Below are 17,892 nucleotides of genomic sequence, written 5' to 3'. Positions count from 1 at the left end.
AATATGAAACCTCGTCGTGGACAATTGTAGCTTGTAGTGTTGTTTTTTTAATGTGAATTATGAATGAACGTTTCATTTATAATGTTATTTTGATCGAAAAAATATTTCGAACTTTTACACTATGACCCTATGAGGTAAGATTTCTGGGTCCGTCACTGTTTGAAAGTGAAATTGGAAAGAGTACACAAAATGAAATTGAACAATTTAAGGGCTGAAATACGATTCATAGTCAAAATTAGAGAAACAATAACAATGAAATAACTTCTGTAAATCCTCATTATGGTTTCCAATAAGGCCTTATTCCCATGGTAGTCGCATGGGCCTTATTACCAGCTGGCCAGAGGTTCTGACTCCTTCAAAAGAAGGCACAAACACTGTAATTCAAGTGGTTTGAATTAACCACAAGTTCAGATGCTATTCAATGTTCAATTATGAGTTCCTTTACAATCAAATGAAGGCAAACATATCTGAATTGAAGATTAAATAAGGCTTTCATATCAAAAAGATCAAATAGAAATATGAGTGGGAGTTCAATACCAAGGCAGTTCAAAGGCTTATATTGGTGGAAAGGAACAAAGCTAAAATCACAATAGAAACTTACCCGATTCAATAGCCTAAAACTATAATCTCTAAATCACTTCAGTCCCTTCCTAAAGGAGACAAGCCTAGAGCTACTCTACTTCAGTTCTTCCTTTCTTAGTAGCCTTGAGTTATGTTCTTTTCCTAAACTATGTAATCTGTGGAGACAAGCAGCAGCTGGATTATAGCTGAAACCACGTCAAAACATGCTAAAAACTCCAAACCCACATAGCACTATTCACATGACGACCAGTCTCCTAAAACTCCAAAACCACGTAGCACTAAAAACTTCTCCTCTTCCTGCTGCTTTCTTGTAACCCTTTGTTTCCTTCTTCCTTCTCTGCATCATATGGTGGGCCAACTTCAGCAAGTTTTTAGTTTTGCTGAATATGCTATCTTGGTGGTGGATGCTATTTTGTTTGGGCAAATGTTAATTTAGGGTATGCTTTGGCCATTAAAGAGGATGTCATGGTATGGCTTTCTCAATAATGAGAGGGAGGGTTTGGATTGGGGGTTGCACGGTTGTGTTCGTTTGAAGAGAGCGGAAGTTGTAAAAAAAATTTGAATAAATTGAAGGAAATACGAAAAGTCAAAATATTTAAATAGGGTAAATTTAGAAAACAAAAGTGAGCTTGTATGATGTATTAATGACATTGTTTTAAGTGTAAGAAAAGTGACACATGTCATGAGGAAAATGAAGAAGGTCCAAGAGAAGGTTCGAAAAAAAGTTGCTAGCATCCCCCTATTTGATAAAGCCATATGGGTTCAACCCATTTGCCCCTCATTAGCCTGAAAGTTCTAGGCCCTTAGGCCATCTCCAACCCATTTGCCCCTCATTAGCCTGAAAGTTCTTGGCCCTTAAGCCATCTTCAACCCATAAGGCCAAACCCAAAATATCCCAAATTTTAGCCCAAATCCTCTCCAAAACCAAAAAAATGAAAGGGCCAAAATTTGGGAAAACCCAAACTTGGGGCCAAATAGCAGTCCAGCTATTTGCTGGACCCATAAATTTTTTGGTGGAGCCCACTTAAGCTAACGCAGCCCATGTGCAAGGAATCTAATGTGGGCCATGCGTGTTGATGTGTTGCTGCTTTGTGGAAGTTGCTGTCTTGCCACTTGTCAATCCCTGGTGATGTTGCCGTTGGAATCAAACGGCAACAATTCAAACATCAGTTTTTTATATATATCCTAATAGTGACCTAAATCAATGATCTAGATTAAATCCAATTTAAAGGTAATTAAAAAAAAAAGATCCAATGATTGAAATTTAAATCCAACGGTCAAAATAATATTTTAAATAATCTAGATAAGATCCAACCCCAAAGTGGAACGATATAAATGAGCATCCCACACAACGTTCTTCTGGAGCTAGTGCAAGTATGGTGAATTTGGATAACGATGTAGACGATATCGCCATGCCTAGTCCAAGGCATGAGGGGCAAGATAAACAAAAGGCTGCAAAAAAAAAAAAAGGGAAGATGGTTGACCATTCTCAACAAACAAGGGATAAGTACTTTGAATCATTGGTTGAGAAAGGCATTGCTTTTGAGGAGGATAGGGGACGAAAGTTCAACATATTGGACAAGTTTGTCCAAGATCAAGCTGATGCTTATGCATATTAGAAGCAACAAGATAAGGAAGCCCAAGAACAAAAAATAATGTCCATGGACGTGTCCAAATTTACTCCAAAAAATAAGAAGTATTCGGGGGATAAACAAGATAAAATTATGCAAGAACACGCACAGGGTCAATAGTTTGTCATTAATCTTGAAGACAACTCAAGGGACTATTATCTAAGCCCCAACGACGGTGGTTATTAGTTTATTCCTACTGGGTTTCATGTATGGTGAATTTGAAGTATTGTGTGTTTTCTTTTAGAATTATGTTATGTGTTTTCTTTTGGAATAAAATTATGTTTGTAAAATTTTAATATTTTTAGGTCAAATTATTTATAAAAAAAAATTAAATTATGAAGTTATTTGAAAAGATTAGATGAAGAAAAGTTATCCATAACAAAAAAAAAATTAGACTTAAACCATTTTAAAACAATTTAATAAAGTTGCGGACTTAAAATTTGAGTCCAGAGGGTTGGGAGAAAAAACGGTTTGAGTCTGGGCAAAACCCAAATAGTTACTTTTTGGAGGGGGAAAATTTGGGTTTATCCCCAAATGGGTTGGAGAAGGCCTATTTAATATAGGTTTGACATGGCCTGGTCATGCTCGTTCAACCGTTAGGGCCAAAAAGGCCTGTGACTAGGTAGGGCTTGAGGTAATCCATTTAAGGGCCGAGTTGTCCTAATCTAGCCCATTTTACAAACCTGCAAAGTTCTCCGAGACAAACCTATCAATATAGTCGCTCATAAATCCTGACTTCTATAGTACTTCCCTCCACTTTGCATTGTTCCTCTTAGGGATCAAAATTTGGATCGCATCCCATGGGCCGAAATGGTAGCCCGAGGCACAATGGGCCAAAGCCCGATCCTGCCCAATGTTTAGTCTTGATCAGCCCCACTCGCTCTAAGATTAGGTAGGGCTTGGGTTAAGGGTTTGAAACCTTGGGCCAACCTATTTAAGCCCATTTAGCACCAGCTTGCCGAGCCCATCTAGGCAAGGCTCAATGGGTGGGCCCGAGCCTTCACCTTTGAAAGCTTAGCAAGGCTTGAAAATTAAAGAAAGCCTGAGAAGACCATGCCCACCCAAAAATTTCGGGCCGTGCCAATAACGAACCCTAGTTCCTTTTCACCATAATACCTAACTCATTGTCCTTATCCATCACAATTTCATTCTTCTTACTCCTTTCTCATTCACCTTATCTTCAAACCCACATGACAATTCCTTTTCAATGGTAGCACAGTCCACATGTGGCTTTAGAGCCACAAAATGGTAATCTAGTTAGCTTAAACCCATTACAAGCTCCTAGAATTGGTCTTGCTAGCTTTCCCCTAATTGATAAGGCCATATGGGTAAGGCCCATTAGCCTGAAATTTCTTGGGCCCTAGGTAGGGTATGGGCTTAGCCTACTTAGATAAAAGGTTGCTAGCATTCTCCTAATTCATAAAGCCATATGAGTCCAACCCATTGGCCCCTTATTAGCTTGAAACTTCTTAACCTTTAGGTAGGGCATGGGCATAGCCTATTTAATATAAGTTTGGTCCGGCTTGACCCATTCAAATCTTAGGGTCAAAAAAGCCCATGAATGGGTAGGGCTTGAGCTAACTCATCTTATTGACGGGTTGGCTTGATCTAGCCCATTTTATAGGCCTATAAAGTTATGTCACTTCTGGGACAAACCTATTAATGTAGTCGCTCATAAATCCTAGCTCATATAGTATTCCCCTCCACTTTGCATGGTTCCTAGGGATCATCCTTTGACTCGCTGCCAATGGGCCGAAATGATAGCCTAAGGCCCAATGCGCCAAAGCCCGACCTTGCTCGATATTTAAGCTCGGTTGGGCCGATCTGCTCTAAGATTAAGTAGGACTTGGGCCAAGGGTTTGAATCTTGGGACGACCCATTTCACCCCATCTAGGATCGGCCTACCAAGCCCGTCTAGGCTTGGCTCAATAGGTGGGCATGGGGCTTGACCTTTGAAACCTCAGCCAGGCTCAAAAAAATATTAAAAGCCCAAAAAGCCCATGCCCACCCAAAAATTTCAGGTCGGGCAAATGACGAACCCTAGTTCCTCTTCATCATAATACCTAACTTATGTCCTTATCCATCACAATTTCATTGTTCTTACCCCTCTCATTTTCACATTTTCTTCAAACCCATATAGAAATGCATCTTCAATTGTAGCACAGCCCATAGGTGGCTTTAAAGCCACAAAATGGCAACCGAGTTAGCTCAAACCCAGCAGAAGCTTTTGGAATTGGTTTTGCTCAAGGACCAAATAGCTCTCAAATGCACAAAACACAACAAACTCAACTACATCAAATCCAACAAGGCACTTCATTGTGGGCTATTCTTATTAGAGTCTTCCAACCCAAAACGGGCCTAATTTAAAGCATGTAATAGCCAAAATCACCTTCGATTTCTCTACATGTTCTTATACAAATTATGTCTCTTTGTTTGAGGGCATTAGTGAGCCTTTGATAGAGTGCGAAGCCATCTAATCCATAAAGTTGTTCTTGATGAGTTCATGGTTAGGAAGCAACACCGTGGTTTCTGATAGGTATCCATGAGATAGTCCCATAATTGTTCCTCGGTAATACCAGTAAGGCTAGGGTTGTAATCTCGCGTCCAGACAAGGTTAAATGCGTACACAACTAAACAAGCAATGCTGTAGTAAATGGATTTGATGCCAATCCCAAGCTTCCTTGTGATTTATGGTATCCAATGAGCAAAGTCATAGAAAATCATATCAATTTTATTTTCACGGTAAAGGACGCTAGCATTTAGGAAAGCTTGTATTTGGTCATGGGTGTCATCCTTGGTAATACAGAGCAAATCGATCAAAGGTGTCGGGACCTTAGAGGCAAACTCAACGCCATCATGGAGGCCTTCAACGTGAAGAACAGTGTATGGACAAAATGTGACGAGGTCTGAGTGGAGATTGAGATGTTGTAGATGAATTTGAGTTTTCTTGGGTGTCAAGAAAGACATTATATGCTTGTAAATGGCCCAAGCCCAAACTTGGCCCTAATTTTTAGGATATAGAATGGTCCAACTAAGTACTGTGGTCGGACTTAGCCAACCCGTTGTGTAAATGGTAGGGGTCATGATTTGTAAGCCCTTGGATAGTCACCCAATATATAAGTTAATAAATAATATTTATATAAAACTAAACTATAATATTAATAATATTTGTATTTAATTAAAAATTTTGGAAGAAAAAATGACCATTTAATATTAACATTTTGTATTTAATATCCTTATAAAAGTAAACTAGTATTAATGATAATTATATTTAATTTATTATATATTGTCTATTTGACATGACCATATAGGCCCGACCCATTGGTCCTTCTATGAGCCCAAATTCTTGGCCTTTGGATAGGGATTGGGCTTAGCTTATTAAAGATAGGTTGGCCTAGCCCGACCCCCACAACCCTTAGTGCCAAAGAAGCTTGTGACTGGACCCGGCCAAGCCCATTTTACCTGCCTAAAAGAAAGAAAACCAAACTACAAAACAAAGCCTCGAGGGAACGTCCGAAGTCACCGTCTCCGCACTTTGGGGCCTTTAGTTGAATGACCTTCATTAGCCAAACTATCTTCAAGAAAATTTGTTTAAGGTATGGAGTAGCCAAGCAACACTTTAGAGCTAACTTCCAAAATTAAGTGAGTGAAGTGTCGATCTTGAAGTAAATCATTCCCTAAGAGCAGTTCCACCCATCCCTTTTTGTCGTGGCAAAAGGGTGCCTAGGCTCTAAAAGTAAATATCACCGAGGAAAAATTGCCATGGCAAGAAGTGGGCCCCATAAAACTAGTTAGCTCAAAGGAAATACTTGCCTGAACTGCTCCCCGGGCAAGTTGAAGTTAGTGTGATGTCAACGGTCAATTTAAATCCCAAAAAATTCAAAATTTGTTTTTCTATAAATACCTAGCCATGTTCTTCACTTCCCACACCAAAACTCCATACAAATTCCTCTCATCATATATCATGTGAACTCTTGGAATTGGTATTGCTCAAGGACCAACTAGCTTTCAAATACACAGAACACAACAAACCCGACTACATCAAACCTAACAAGGCACTTCACTCACGTGTCTTATAACGGTGGGTTATTCTTATTAAAGTCTTCCAACCCCAAAACTGGCCGAATTAAAAGCATGTAATAGCAAAAATCACCTTCGATTTCTTTACACATTCTTATGCAAATTACATCTCTTTGTTTGATGGCATTAGTGAGCCTCTGATAAAGTGTGAAGCCACCTAATCCATACGATTTCCAAAAGTTGTTCCTGATGAGTTCATGGCCAGGAAGCAACATCACGGTTTTTGATGGGCATCTAGGGGGTAGGTCCCGTAGTTGTTCCTCAGTAATACCAATAAGGCTAGAGTTGTAATTTCGCGTCAAGACAAGGTTAAACACATAAATAGTTGAACAAGCAGTGCTGTAGTAAATGGATTTGATCCCAACCCCAAGCTTCCTTGTGATTTATGGTATCCAATGAGCAAAGTCATAGAAAATCATATCAATTTTATTTTCACGGTCGAGAATGCTAGCATTTAGGAAAGCTTGTATTTGGTCACGGGTGCCATCCTTGGTAATACACAGCAAATCGATTAAAGGTGTTTGGACCTTAGAGGCAAACTCAACGCCCTCATGGGGGCCTTCAACATGAGGAACAATGTTTGGAAAAAATGTGACGAGGTCTGAGTAGAGATTGAGATGTTGTAGATAGATTTGAGTTTTCTTGGGTGTCAAGAAAGAGATTATAAGCTCGATGGGCTAGCCCAAACTCAGTCCTAATTTTTGGGATATAGAATGGTCCAGCTCAATACTATGGTTGGGCTTAGCCAACTCGTTGTGTAAATGGTAATGCTTGGGCCATGATTTGTAAGCCCTTGGGTAGTCACCCGATATTTAAGTTAATAAATAATATTTATATAAAACTAAACTAATATTAATCATGTTTGTATTTAATTAAAAAATTTGAAAGAAAAAATGACCTTTTAATATTAACATTTTGTATTTAATATCCTTATAAAAGTAAACTAGTATTAATGATAATTGCATTTAATTAATTATATATGGTCAATTTGACATGGCCATATAGGCCCGGGCCATTGGTCCTCCTATGAGCCCAAATTCTTGTCTTTTGGGTAGGGCTTGGGCTTAACTTATTAAAAATAGGGTTGGCCTAGCTTGGCCCCCACAGTCCTTAGTGCCAAAGAAGCTTGTGACTGGACTCGGCCAAGCCCACTTTAGAGGCCTAAAAGAAAGGAAACCAAAACTACAAAACAAAGCCTCGAGGGAACGTCTGAAGTCACTGCCTCCAAACTTTGGGGCTTCTAGTTGAATGACCTTCATTAGCCAAACTATCTTCAAGAAAATTTGTTTAAGGTGTGGAGTAGCCAAGCAACACTTTAGAGCTCACTTCCAAAATTAAGTGAGTGAAGTGTCGATCTTGAAGTAAATCATTTCCTAAGAACAGTTCCACCCATCTCCTTTTGTCATGGCCAAAAGGGGCCTAGACTCCAAAAACAACCCCCACAAAGGAAAATTACCATTGCAAGAAGTGGGCCCCATGAAACTAGGCAAGTCCAAATGCAAGACTGGCCAATTTAAATACCAAAAAAAATGAAAAAAAAAAACCAAAAAATTCAGAAATTTTTTTCTATAAATATTTGGCCATATTCTTTACTTCCCACACCAAAACCCCCCTTACTTTTTGCCATGACAAATAGGTGGAAGTGAGGTTCAGCCAATAAAACACTAGAAGAACCAACATTTCCTTGTTCCACCAATGAGAGGGGAGCCTTCTGAATCTCTAATAACAAAAAAAGCCTTGAGATACTCTAATTAGCTCATACTTTTTTTCTTTTATATTTTCTTCCAGCCCGGAACATTTTTCTTATTGCCAACCTCAAACCTTTGTTTTTTTTGCTTCCTGTGTGCAGTTACAGTTACAGTTACAGTTACAACTCTAGGGTCGCATTGTTATTCCTTTTGTCCCATTTTGTCTTACCCTTTTTTAAGGATTTGGTTCATTTAGGGTTTAGGGTTTGAATTTTGAGCTTCGTCTGAAACCCATCTAAATCTTAATATCTAAAATGATGATTTTGCACCACCAAAGTAAGAAACAATGAACTGTAGCCCTAAACTATAGTGTACCTTAATGAATTCTAGCCCTAAACTATACTGAAGCTTGCACTGATAAACTCTAAACAACCAAACCTTAAACAAAAATTGGGTGCCACTTGGCGGTTTCTGATAGTTTCTGATAATTAAACTTTCTTTTATTATTTTGCCCTCTACCCATTGGGCTTTTGTTGAGCTAACGAGTTCAAGCTGTTGCTACCTTGGAGCAAAGCCAACAGGCCCACCAGCATCGTTTTGTGGTTGTGAGATCACATTGGTCCACCTTTTGTCTTGGATCTCTCTCTCTCTCTGCCTGGTTAGTGGCTTATTATTCGCATTTTGCCCAGAGAAAGTTGAAGTCAAAGTCAATGTCATAGAAATGCAACTTGAGAAAAATTCTTCAAGCTCTGCGCATTTTCAACTAATTTGACAAACCCCCTTCAGAAAACGTAGAGTTATCAGCTGGTTATCTTTTGTTCGTCTAAAGTTTTGCAGGAAGAGTAGAGCTATGGAAATGGAAGCAGAAGAACAGGAAAAAGAAAGTCTTCACCTTGAGGCTGAGAACCAAAAGCAGAAAACTTCAGTAAAGGGTGTCCGGGATTTGCTATGGACACCCATGAATTGGTTCAAAATGCTCAGCAGTGAGTTGCATTGGAGCTTTGTGGTGGGTGTGGTCATTGTGTACGGAATCAGTCAGGGTCTGAGTATGGGACTGAGTAGAATCGGTATACAGTATTACTTGAAAGATGATCAGAAAGTGCAGCCCTCTGAAGCACAAGTCTACTTTGGAATTATTCAAATTCCATGGATGGTTAAGCCTTTTTGGGGTCTTCTTACTGATACTCTTCCTATTCTTGGGTACCGCCGGAAGCCGTACTTTGTTTTTGCTGGTAAATGATACCAACTCATTTTTGTATATGAATGTGTTGCTTGCAAAATTGAGTTTCTATAATTTCAGCTGCTGCTTTTAGTTTTGGATTGAATTGAAGGGCATAATTGTTCTGTTATTTTGAGATCAGTGCATGTTGTAGCTTACTTGATAGGTAAGCAATGAAAATTTGTTATCGTTGAATTTAGTAACTATCCAAAGAATGGGGAAAACATTAATCTTGAAGTGGCGGTCGTTAGAGTTTCAGTTTACTTTAGGAGGAAGCTTAGTGTTAGCAAATGGGGTAACAAAATTGGCAAAATGTCTTATTTTTCGACTTGCTACAATTTCCGTAACTATAGCTTTGCCCAGCATGAGCAATTGCTAGCTTGTGAGAGTGTGCACACATGGTATTCTTTTTAGAGTGCTATAGTAACACCTCTATCTCATATTTTGCCTTTAGTTTTAGGCTCTAGAGTATTTTTCTTCTTAAGTGGCTCTCATTCTAAAAGATGACCTGATTGTCACTCAGATGGTGATTTCTTGTGTAGGCGTATGTTATAACTGCTACAACGTTACTGTATGCGTTTATTTTGAATCACCTGGATCAGTACGCAGGCATACAGATTTGAAAAGTAAAAATTGATTCATACTGTTCATCACTTAATGATGACATGCATAACTGAGATTATCTATGCATGAAAATAGCCTATATGCAACTCTGCTTTTACCTTGCCAACTGTTTTTTCTTTTAAAAGATCATACTACTATGAATATATACCTACTTAGTTCAGGAGTGTTCCACTCGTTGAACCTTAAAGGAACATTTAAATTTAAACTTGTATATGAAGGTATGCTTGTTGAACGATTGTAATCTTGGGCTAAGTCTTGAAATCCCATGCCCCTTGACAGTACTGACTTCCGTTTTCTATTCTTTCTTTGGTTCAAAGACTTCCATTTTATGTACGTATTTGTTAGCTTGACTGCAAGAGTTGCCTTGCAACTTGACAAATTTTTTTTCCTAATTTAATCTGTATAAGATAAAACGCGCTTTATATGTTTTGGCATTATGACCTGAATTTAAAGAAAAACAAAAATAGCTGGAACCAGAAGGCTGTTCCCTTATTTTTCTTTCCCATTTTTCTTTTCCAGGTGTAATTGGGGTGATCTCCATGCTTGTGCTATCACTAGACAAGAAATTAGATCTCACAATTTCCCTGTTGTCTCTGATGATGGGGAGTGCTGGAGTAGCAATAGCTGATGTAACAATTGATGCCTGTGTTACACAAAACAGTATAAGTCATCCATCCCTTGCTGGTGACATGCAAAGCTTGTGTGGACTGACCTCTTCAATTGGGGCACTGGTGGGATTTTCACTTAGTGGGTTTCTTGTTCACCAACTGGGCCCTAAGGTTTGATTTTTCTCAAGTTTCTTGTGCTTGTAACAATATAAACTTTTGGCATTGTTTGAAAATCTGTGAAGAGATCAGCTCATTGGCCAAACTTTTAGGGTACACTTTTGGTATATTTTTTAGGCATGTCAGAGATGCCTGTCCAATTTTTAACATAGTAGGCTTGCAAAGGATTTTGGATTCACCAACATTCAAATGATATAATTCTATTGGGTCCATAATCAACAGATTAGATCCAACGATCATCCCTGACCTTGTAAAAATCCAATTCAAACGCGTAATATTTCATCTATGAGATGTATTTCATATGAAAGGATGCATCATACTGTATATTAGACAGAACTTTGATTTGAACTCATATTTTAGCAATTTGTCAAGTTCGAAACAGATCATGTTGGGATGGTTTCCTTATGCCTAGGATTTCATTATGTCAAATATGATATAAATTAACCTTTTATTCAGTTAAATTGCTTCTCTGACCAGTGCAAGTTTGGCACTTTTACAACAGGGTGTCTTTGGATTGCTCAGCATCCCTCCAGGGCTGGTCATTTTGGTTGGGGTAATGCATAGAGAACCTCATGTTCGCACCTTCACTTATACACAGGTGAGATTACCTTACTTTGTCATTTACTTTTTTAATTCCTGCTTTCTAATGCTCATACCAAGCTCTTAAGTTAGGTCAGTGTAAAGTTTCTGGATGCTTGCAAGACTATGTGGACAACTCTAAAATGTGGTAATGTCTGGAGGCCCTGTTTATACATGTACTTGTCACTTGCTTTGGCCTTGAATGTTCGTGAAGGAATGTTTTACTGGTACACCGATGCAAAGGGGGGTCCATCTTTCTCACAGGTAAACCTGAATTATTTCTATCATTTCAGTGCATTTGATGGTACCAATTGCGGCTTTTTTAATAACATTTGAAAGTTGTTTGCTCTGATGTGCATAAAATGCAAACTCATTATTTACATGCTGCAGGAGGTTGTTGGGTCCATATTCTCTATTGGTGCTGTTGGCTCTCTTTTTGGGGTCCTTCTTTACCAGAACTTCTTCAAAAGTTACCCCTTCAGGGATGTGCTTTTCTGGACGCAATTGCTCTATGGTGTATCAGGATTGCTAGACTTGATATTGGTGTTGCGCATAAATTTGAAATTTGGTTTACCAGATTATTTTTTTGTTGTCATTGACGAAGGCGTTACTCAGTTGATTGGGCGTATTAAGTGGATGCCTCTTCTTGTACTTAGTTCCAAACTCTGTCCTGCTGGTATAGAAGGCACTTTCTTTGCTTTGCTTATGTCTATTGATCATGTTGGAATGCTGTCATCTACTTGGGCTGGAGGCCTCTTACTCCACGTCTTGAAGATTACACGGACACAGTTTGAAAATCTTTGGATGGCAATTTTGATCCGGAGTTTGTTGAGAATTGTTCCGATTGCATTACTTTTCTTAATACCCAGAACTGATCCCAACTTATCCATTCTTCCACCTGAGATGTTGAGGACCAAAAAAGGTCATGATACACATGAGTATGAGACTATTGAAATGGCCTCCCTTGTGAATGTCACTTGATCTCAACTAGGGATGAGTTGATCTGGTAAAATGCGATGTGAAGGAAGAACTACATCTGATGGCTGTTGGGAGATCTGGAGAAACCGTCCTTCGAAATGCTGGAACCATGTCCCTGAAAGAAGGCATTTTTGAAGTTCTCTAATTATTAAGAGTACTATGATTACAACATTATTTTTCCATGATAAATTCTTACTGCCCCACTGTTATGAGATGCACACTGGACGAGCTTGGTTGTTTAAGATCCTTAAGAGTTCTGTATGTATCATCAAGCTGAAAATCTTGTATACATATGCAGACATCTCCATAGATTCAGAACTCCAGTTACATCACCTTCCAATAGCAGTCTTCAGTAGCACTTTAATCAGTTTAAAGTGGGAATGCAGGGATTGAAAACAGAAGCTTATTTTTTCCTTATTGCCTTCACACCGTCGAAGAACAGTGCCTTCAGGCTCGAGAAACTGAGTCTTGTTCTGACCAAAAAAGAAAAAGAAAAAAAGAAACTCCCCTTTGTTCTTATAAGTTTCGTGATATATTTATGGAACATGTGGATGGCCCTTTGGAAATGTAGTTTCTACCCTGTCTGAAAGAAGTGAAACAATTTGTTCACTGGTTTCGCTGTTTCTTTTCGTGAATGCTTTGTCCAAAAAATAATTAATAAAGCTCTACTTGACCCAATTCATCTCAATTAAACCTTATTTCAACTATATGGAGATCAATACTTTGAAGTGCATGAAATAATAGAGTTCTTTCACACAAAGTTCTCAAGAGCTTTGGCAAGGACCCACTTTTCATTTAAATGAAGCAACAAGGAGGGCACGTATATGTGAACCTTGTGTGGTCACAATAGCTATACCTTCACACTCCTGCGTATCTTCTTACGTCCAAACAGATACACAGAAAAATAATATACAGTTCAAACTCTTCCTGCCTCAGCTGTAGGGAGTCACTTTATTACAGAGGCACTCAGAAACTGCAAAGCGCATGCATTCATATATTCTATACCTTCTCCCAATTGTGACCATAACTATTTATACATCAAATGAACTAAGAAGAATTGTTTGGTTGAAGGTTTTGTTGCCAACGGGTTACTTGGCTATACTTCGAAAAATATATAGGCAAAAACATACCTAAATCCTTTTTAAATTCCAGGTCATATAAAACTGCATGATTCCTCTGCAAATCCCAGCTTAGAGTCTTTAGTATTGTATATGACCCTTTGGTTTTTCTGCTGATAGTTCCCAATAATACCGATCTCATCTTCGTACGAAAGGCTTGCAAGAGCCAAGCAGATCTGTGATGCATCAGTTTTTACCAGATAAAAGATTCCAGTTACATCAACATTCAGCTCAGCATTTCCCTCAAAGTGAAACTTTAAGGTAGGAATGCTCACTTCTTGATATGCACTGAGGTTGAAGCAAGTGTCCAAGATTGCAAAACCTGGTGCTGGAGGGTACCCCGAAAACTGTTTCAGAAACTCTGCCTTGACAGCCTTGTAAACTGAAGGAGCAAGCCTTGAAATGACTGTCCCAGAATCAATCAGAATCCCACCACTTGCAAAACTTTGATTTTGTAAAGCCACTCCCCCAATACTTATACCAGTAAGGTTGAGAAAATAAAAGGTTGACAGCTCTGGATTTGGAACCATTCTAGTGTAAGAAATCGGAGTGGAATTCTTGTAAATTGAAGCATCACCTCCCATAATTAAAGAACCAGAAGCTGTGGCTTCTGTTGTAGGTAAACAGTAGGAAAACACTCCACCAAATAAGGCAGAAGTTTGAGAAACCAGTGAAACACTCTCACTCCTTCCCAAGCCCATTAGTCCTGAAGCTCCTCCAAACAGACCCTTATTGTTCCTGCCACAGCCGAACACAAAGTTGTTCACAGGTGTAGCTCCAAGACTGAGATGGTCACTACCTAGCTCACCGCGTGTATACGAGCCATCACCATAGTTAACGACATAGTTACAGCTCGTTGGATTGCTCCCACATGCCCCAGAATTCCCAGTATCAAACTGGAGTGCTTGACAAGTTGATGAATTGCATAAAACAGATTTGTATGAAGGGGATGCAGATGAATTGAAAAGAGGTTCTTGTTGATTGTAACATAATTTGCAAGGTTGACATTGAACCCAAGTCAAATCACTGCCTGTGTCTACAATCACTGTCATATTTCTACCTCCCAATTCCACAGTCACAATGTAGTTTAATGTTTGTAGCCTTATACCAGAAGTTAATGGAATTTGAGCTTCTGATAAATCTTTTATTCTGCCAGAGACTCTGTTTTTGAATTGGGATTGCAGTGACCGAACATGAAGATCATCGAAAATTAAACGTTTCTGTTGCTTTTTGTCCCAGTCCACAATCTTTCCTGAGCAGTAATCTCTGTGTTTGATTTCCAATATGGTTGCACCTTTTTCTTTTCCTATAATTTAAAAAATGATGATGCAGTTCAGAATTTCCCAAAATTGTTCATGCTATATTAGTACCTCAAAACAAAAAAGAAACAAAATTACAGTGGAAGTATATCTTAAGAAAAAGTTGTAAAGCTGTAGATGAGCAGGCCTAGAGATAGAGAGAGAATTAAGTTCATTATTCTGAGGTGCATTGCAGCATAATCTACCAAGAGAACCTCAAAAGTTTGCTGATTATTATATTAATAAGATTTTTATAAAGCAGATAACGCAAAACATATATTCCAATGCAGAACAAATAGTAAAGCCAAGATAAGCTTTATCAAAGAAAATGAACAGTTAAATGCCCTTCCTAGAGAGAGAGAGAGAGAGAGAGAGAGAGAGAGAGAGAGAGCAGTACTAGTTCATTAACTTTAATTGGAACTAAAGCACTTCTAGATCTCCTAATTAACAATATAAAGAAGTTGTTGCAATATATTACAATCCCAAAGTAGAGAATAAAATAAAGCTAAGAAAAGATACGGTCAGCAGCATTATACATGACTAGTTCAATTATGAGTTCTTTTTACTGTTTGCTACAAAACTTACTTGATTTCTGAGATAGGCAAACAGTACTTCTGGTTCCACCATGCTGCCTCCAACGGAACTCTTGCAGTTTGAGGACCTTCTTCTCTTTGAAAGACTGAACCCCATTTGCAGAACAGAGGCAGAGGAAAAGCAGATGAAGCAGAACTTGGAAAACAGGTTTTGCATCCACCATTGTTGATGGTGGTGGAGAAGAAAGATATGAATGAATGTGTTTGTGTTTGTGAGAGAGAGAGAGAGAGAGAGAGAGAGAGTGAGAGAGTGGAGAGTGGAGAGATTCTTGGGGATTGGAGTTTGGCTTGAGAACAAAAGATGAAGGGCTGGCTTCAGGAATTAGGACCCCACTGTTGCATGAGAATTATTGGGGTTTCACGTGCACATCATAGCAGGGCAAGAAAAAAAGAGCAAGAGAGAAATGGGGCGATGAATGGAAGGAAGAGCTTGTCATTAACAATCATTTTAATTGGCTCACGTTCACCCAGCTTCCACAGATAGGGACTCAACGCTTCACGGAATCAACTGTCACAAACTTTCACACCAGAATATATAATTGTATGGGATGTATTTTTTGTGTTGTAATTATGCTCAGCAACTTGTATACTACTCAAACCCCACTTGTAAATTTATAAATGTAATGTTGTCTTGTGATTTATTCATATTCTCTCCTCTCTTTTTTCTTGTCGATCAAACAAAATTTAAGAAATTAGAAAATAAGGGGAGGTACACATTACCACAACAAATGTCCAAACATGTGTTTCTAAGAAAAAAACACATTGTTTCTATCATGATAAATGGTGTTTTGCAAATGCATACTCATTGAACATTAAAAAACATGCCATTATTATTTTGACACCTCATTATGGACCTAGTTATTGAGTTAATACGGAGCTAACCACTTATTTAAACTATCTCTATAATATTTAATCTATAAAAAAAAACTAACTCTATAATATTGTATTCCATAATCCGAATCAATTTATATTTTTTAGGTCGTCAATAAAAAATCAACCACGCACAAGTTCACAATATATTGTAGGGTACTCTACTAAAACAAATGGGCAACGAAAAATTGGCCAAATTGGACCGGTCATGTTTTTTTTTTTTTTTTTTTTTTTTTTTTTTGGGTTGAAAAAATAGTGCTAATTAACCAGACGAGACCTGTTGAATGAGTTTGATAAGTGGTTTAAAATTTTAATGACGCCAGTTTATTTAAGGGCATGTTAAAGTGGGAATGGGTCTCCCATTGGGAATGAAAAGCAACGTGGTGCCCACATAAAATCATTTGTCTCATACAGGGGCAATTGAATTCCTGAGGGGATGAGGGGGAGGTGGGTTTGGGCAAGGATGAATCGGAATGAGATTTTTTTAGGGAGATTCACTATTATACATTTTGTGAAAACACCAAAATACCCATTATTCTTTGGAGAAAAAAAAAAAAACCAAGCTACTGCCATTTTGTTTAACTTCTTTATATTTAGATATACATATTTAACTTTTTTTTTAATTACAATTTGATATTATATTAGGGGCGGGGGAAATAAATAATTAGACTTATATTGGAAGTAAATAATTCAACTTATAAAAATGCTTGTTTTTACAAATATTAAATTCAATTTATCATCACTATATAAAAAAGTTGGTCTATTATTAGATAGCACATCTTTTGTCATTTGAACAATTATGTAAGTAGTTAAACAAAATAGAATTAATTTTGTTTTGTACAAGCATTTTTTGGTAATCAAATTGGTTTTGATTCCAATTCTTGACAAATAGTAAACATTTTTATGAGAATCAATTTGATTTTCATTTTAATTCCTGACAATTAGTAAACAACTTTATTAAAATGCATAACTCCGATTATTTATTAACCTGATTCATGCTTACCCCGATTTCTAGTTATTTTAATGGTTGATTGTTGATTGGTACATTGGGGGCAAAGGCCCAACTGAAAAGGAAAGTACAGTAAAACATTGTCATTTAAACCTTCTGATGGACCACCCCTACATTTCCCTACTAATTAAGTGGTGGGCATGGTCAAGTTTCACCCCAAATCGGAATCGAAATCACTATTCATCCGGTCCAATTCGAATTCATTTGACAACAAAAAATTATAAAACCTGTTTGGTCTTGTTTGCCCATAAGCCAGTTCGGTTTCTAGTTTTTTTGGTTTTGGACCGTAATTATTATTATTTTTTATTGTTATTTTTACAAAGGCCAACTAAAATGTTATTCTTTGGGCATAAAAATTCACAAATGACCCAATTTCATGCAAAAAGAGGTGATTGGTCTTAGAAAAGAGAGGTGATTTGGAGTTGAGCTTGGGGAAATATTAGTTATGGGCTTAGAAATTTAGCATTGGGCTTAAATATTTGATTAAAAAATATAAAAAAATGCAGAGTTAGTCTGGTTTTTTCACTACAAGAATCGAAATTAGAATCATACCTAGTCTGGTTTTTTCACTACAAGAATCGAAATTAGAATCATACCAAAACGGTCTAGTTTTTGGTCAACTCGGTCCGATTTTTGGTTAATCTAGTTTTTTCATATCCAAATTCTGGTGAAACAGTGTCCTAATATGAGTTGCAATGACAAGGTCGATTAGAAGAACCTTATGAACATAATCAAGTATGGGCTGGAGATGATGGTGATCATGGGATTAATTTGAAGAATCCGCTGATCATTTATTCGACTGATGATGAATATCATATTTCTCAATACGTATATTCAT

General features: G+C 37.8%; 2 protein-coding genes across 2 annotated transcripts; one reads left to right on the top strand and one right to left on the bottom strand.

The window, feature by feature from the left end:
* The first annotated feature begins 8,624 nt into the window (after positions 1–8,624).
* LOC117621540 (probable folate-biopterin transporter 3) lies at positions 8,625–12,410 on the top strand. The gene is made up of 5 exons (XM_034352088.1): positions 8,625–9,213; positions 10,344–10,603; positions 11,112–11,207; positions 11,282–11,452; positions 11,579–12,410. The coding sequence occupies exons 1-5, from the start codon at positions 8,832–8,834 to the stop codon at positions 12,167–12,169; spliced, it is 1,500 nt and encodes a 499-aa protein (XP_034207979.1). The 5' UTR covers positions 8,625–8,831; the 3' UTR covers positions 12,170–12,410.
* A 509-nt stretch (positions 12,411–12,919) lies between these two features.
* LOC117621541 (aspartyl protease family protein At5g10770) lies at positions 12,920–15,566 on the bottom strand. The gene is made up of 2 exons (XM_034352089.1): positions 15,168–15,566; positions 12,920–14,590 (listed from the first exon to the last, which is right to left on the bottom strand). Exons 1-2 carry the CDS (start codon positions 15,337–15,339, stop codon positions 13,320–13,322), a joined length of 1,443 nt encoding a protein of 480 aa, XP_034207980.1. The 5' UTR covers positions 15,340–15,566; the 3' UTR covers positions 12,920–13,319.
* Between the last annotated feature and the right edge of the window lie 2,326 nt (positions 15,567–17,892).

The sequence above is a fragment of the Prunus dulcis genome, chromosome 3 (assembly GCF_902201215.1).
Source record: "Prunus dulcis chromosome 3, ALMONDv2, whole genome shotgun sequence".
Taxonomy (NCBI): domain Eukaryota; kingdom Viridiplantae; phylum Streptophyta; class Magnoliopsida; order Rosales; family Rosaceae; genus Prunus; species Prunus dulcis.
The sequence above is the reverse complement of the archived record's forward strand: the minus strand, read 5'-3'. Positions and strand labels throughout refer to the sequence as shown.

Bases quoted from the DNA above. Each gene is read 5' to 3' on its own strand.
- LOC117621541 (XM_034352089.1), bottom strand. From the start codon at position 15,339: ATGGTGGATGCAAAACCTGTTTTCCAAGTTCTGCTTCATCTGCTTTTC. The intron at 14,591-15,167 runs GTAAGTTTTGTA...TTTAAATTATAG, and splicing joins TTGCCTATCTCAGAAATCAA to GAAAAGAAAAAGGTGCAACC.
- LOC117621540 (XM_034352088.1), top strand. From the start codon at position 8,832: ATGGAAATGGAAGCAGAAGAACAGGAAAAAGAAAGTCTTCACCTTGAG. The intron at 10,604-11,111 runs GTTTGATTTTTC...CTTTTACAACAG, and splicing joins TTCACCAACTGGGCCCTAAG to GGTGTCTTTGGATTGCTCAG. The intron at 11,453-11,578 runs GTAAACCTGAAT...TACATGCTGCAG, and splicing joins GGGGTCCATCTTTCTCACAG to GAGGTTGTTGGGTCCATATT.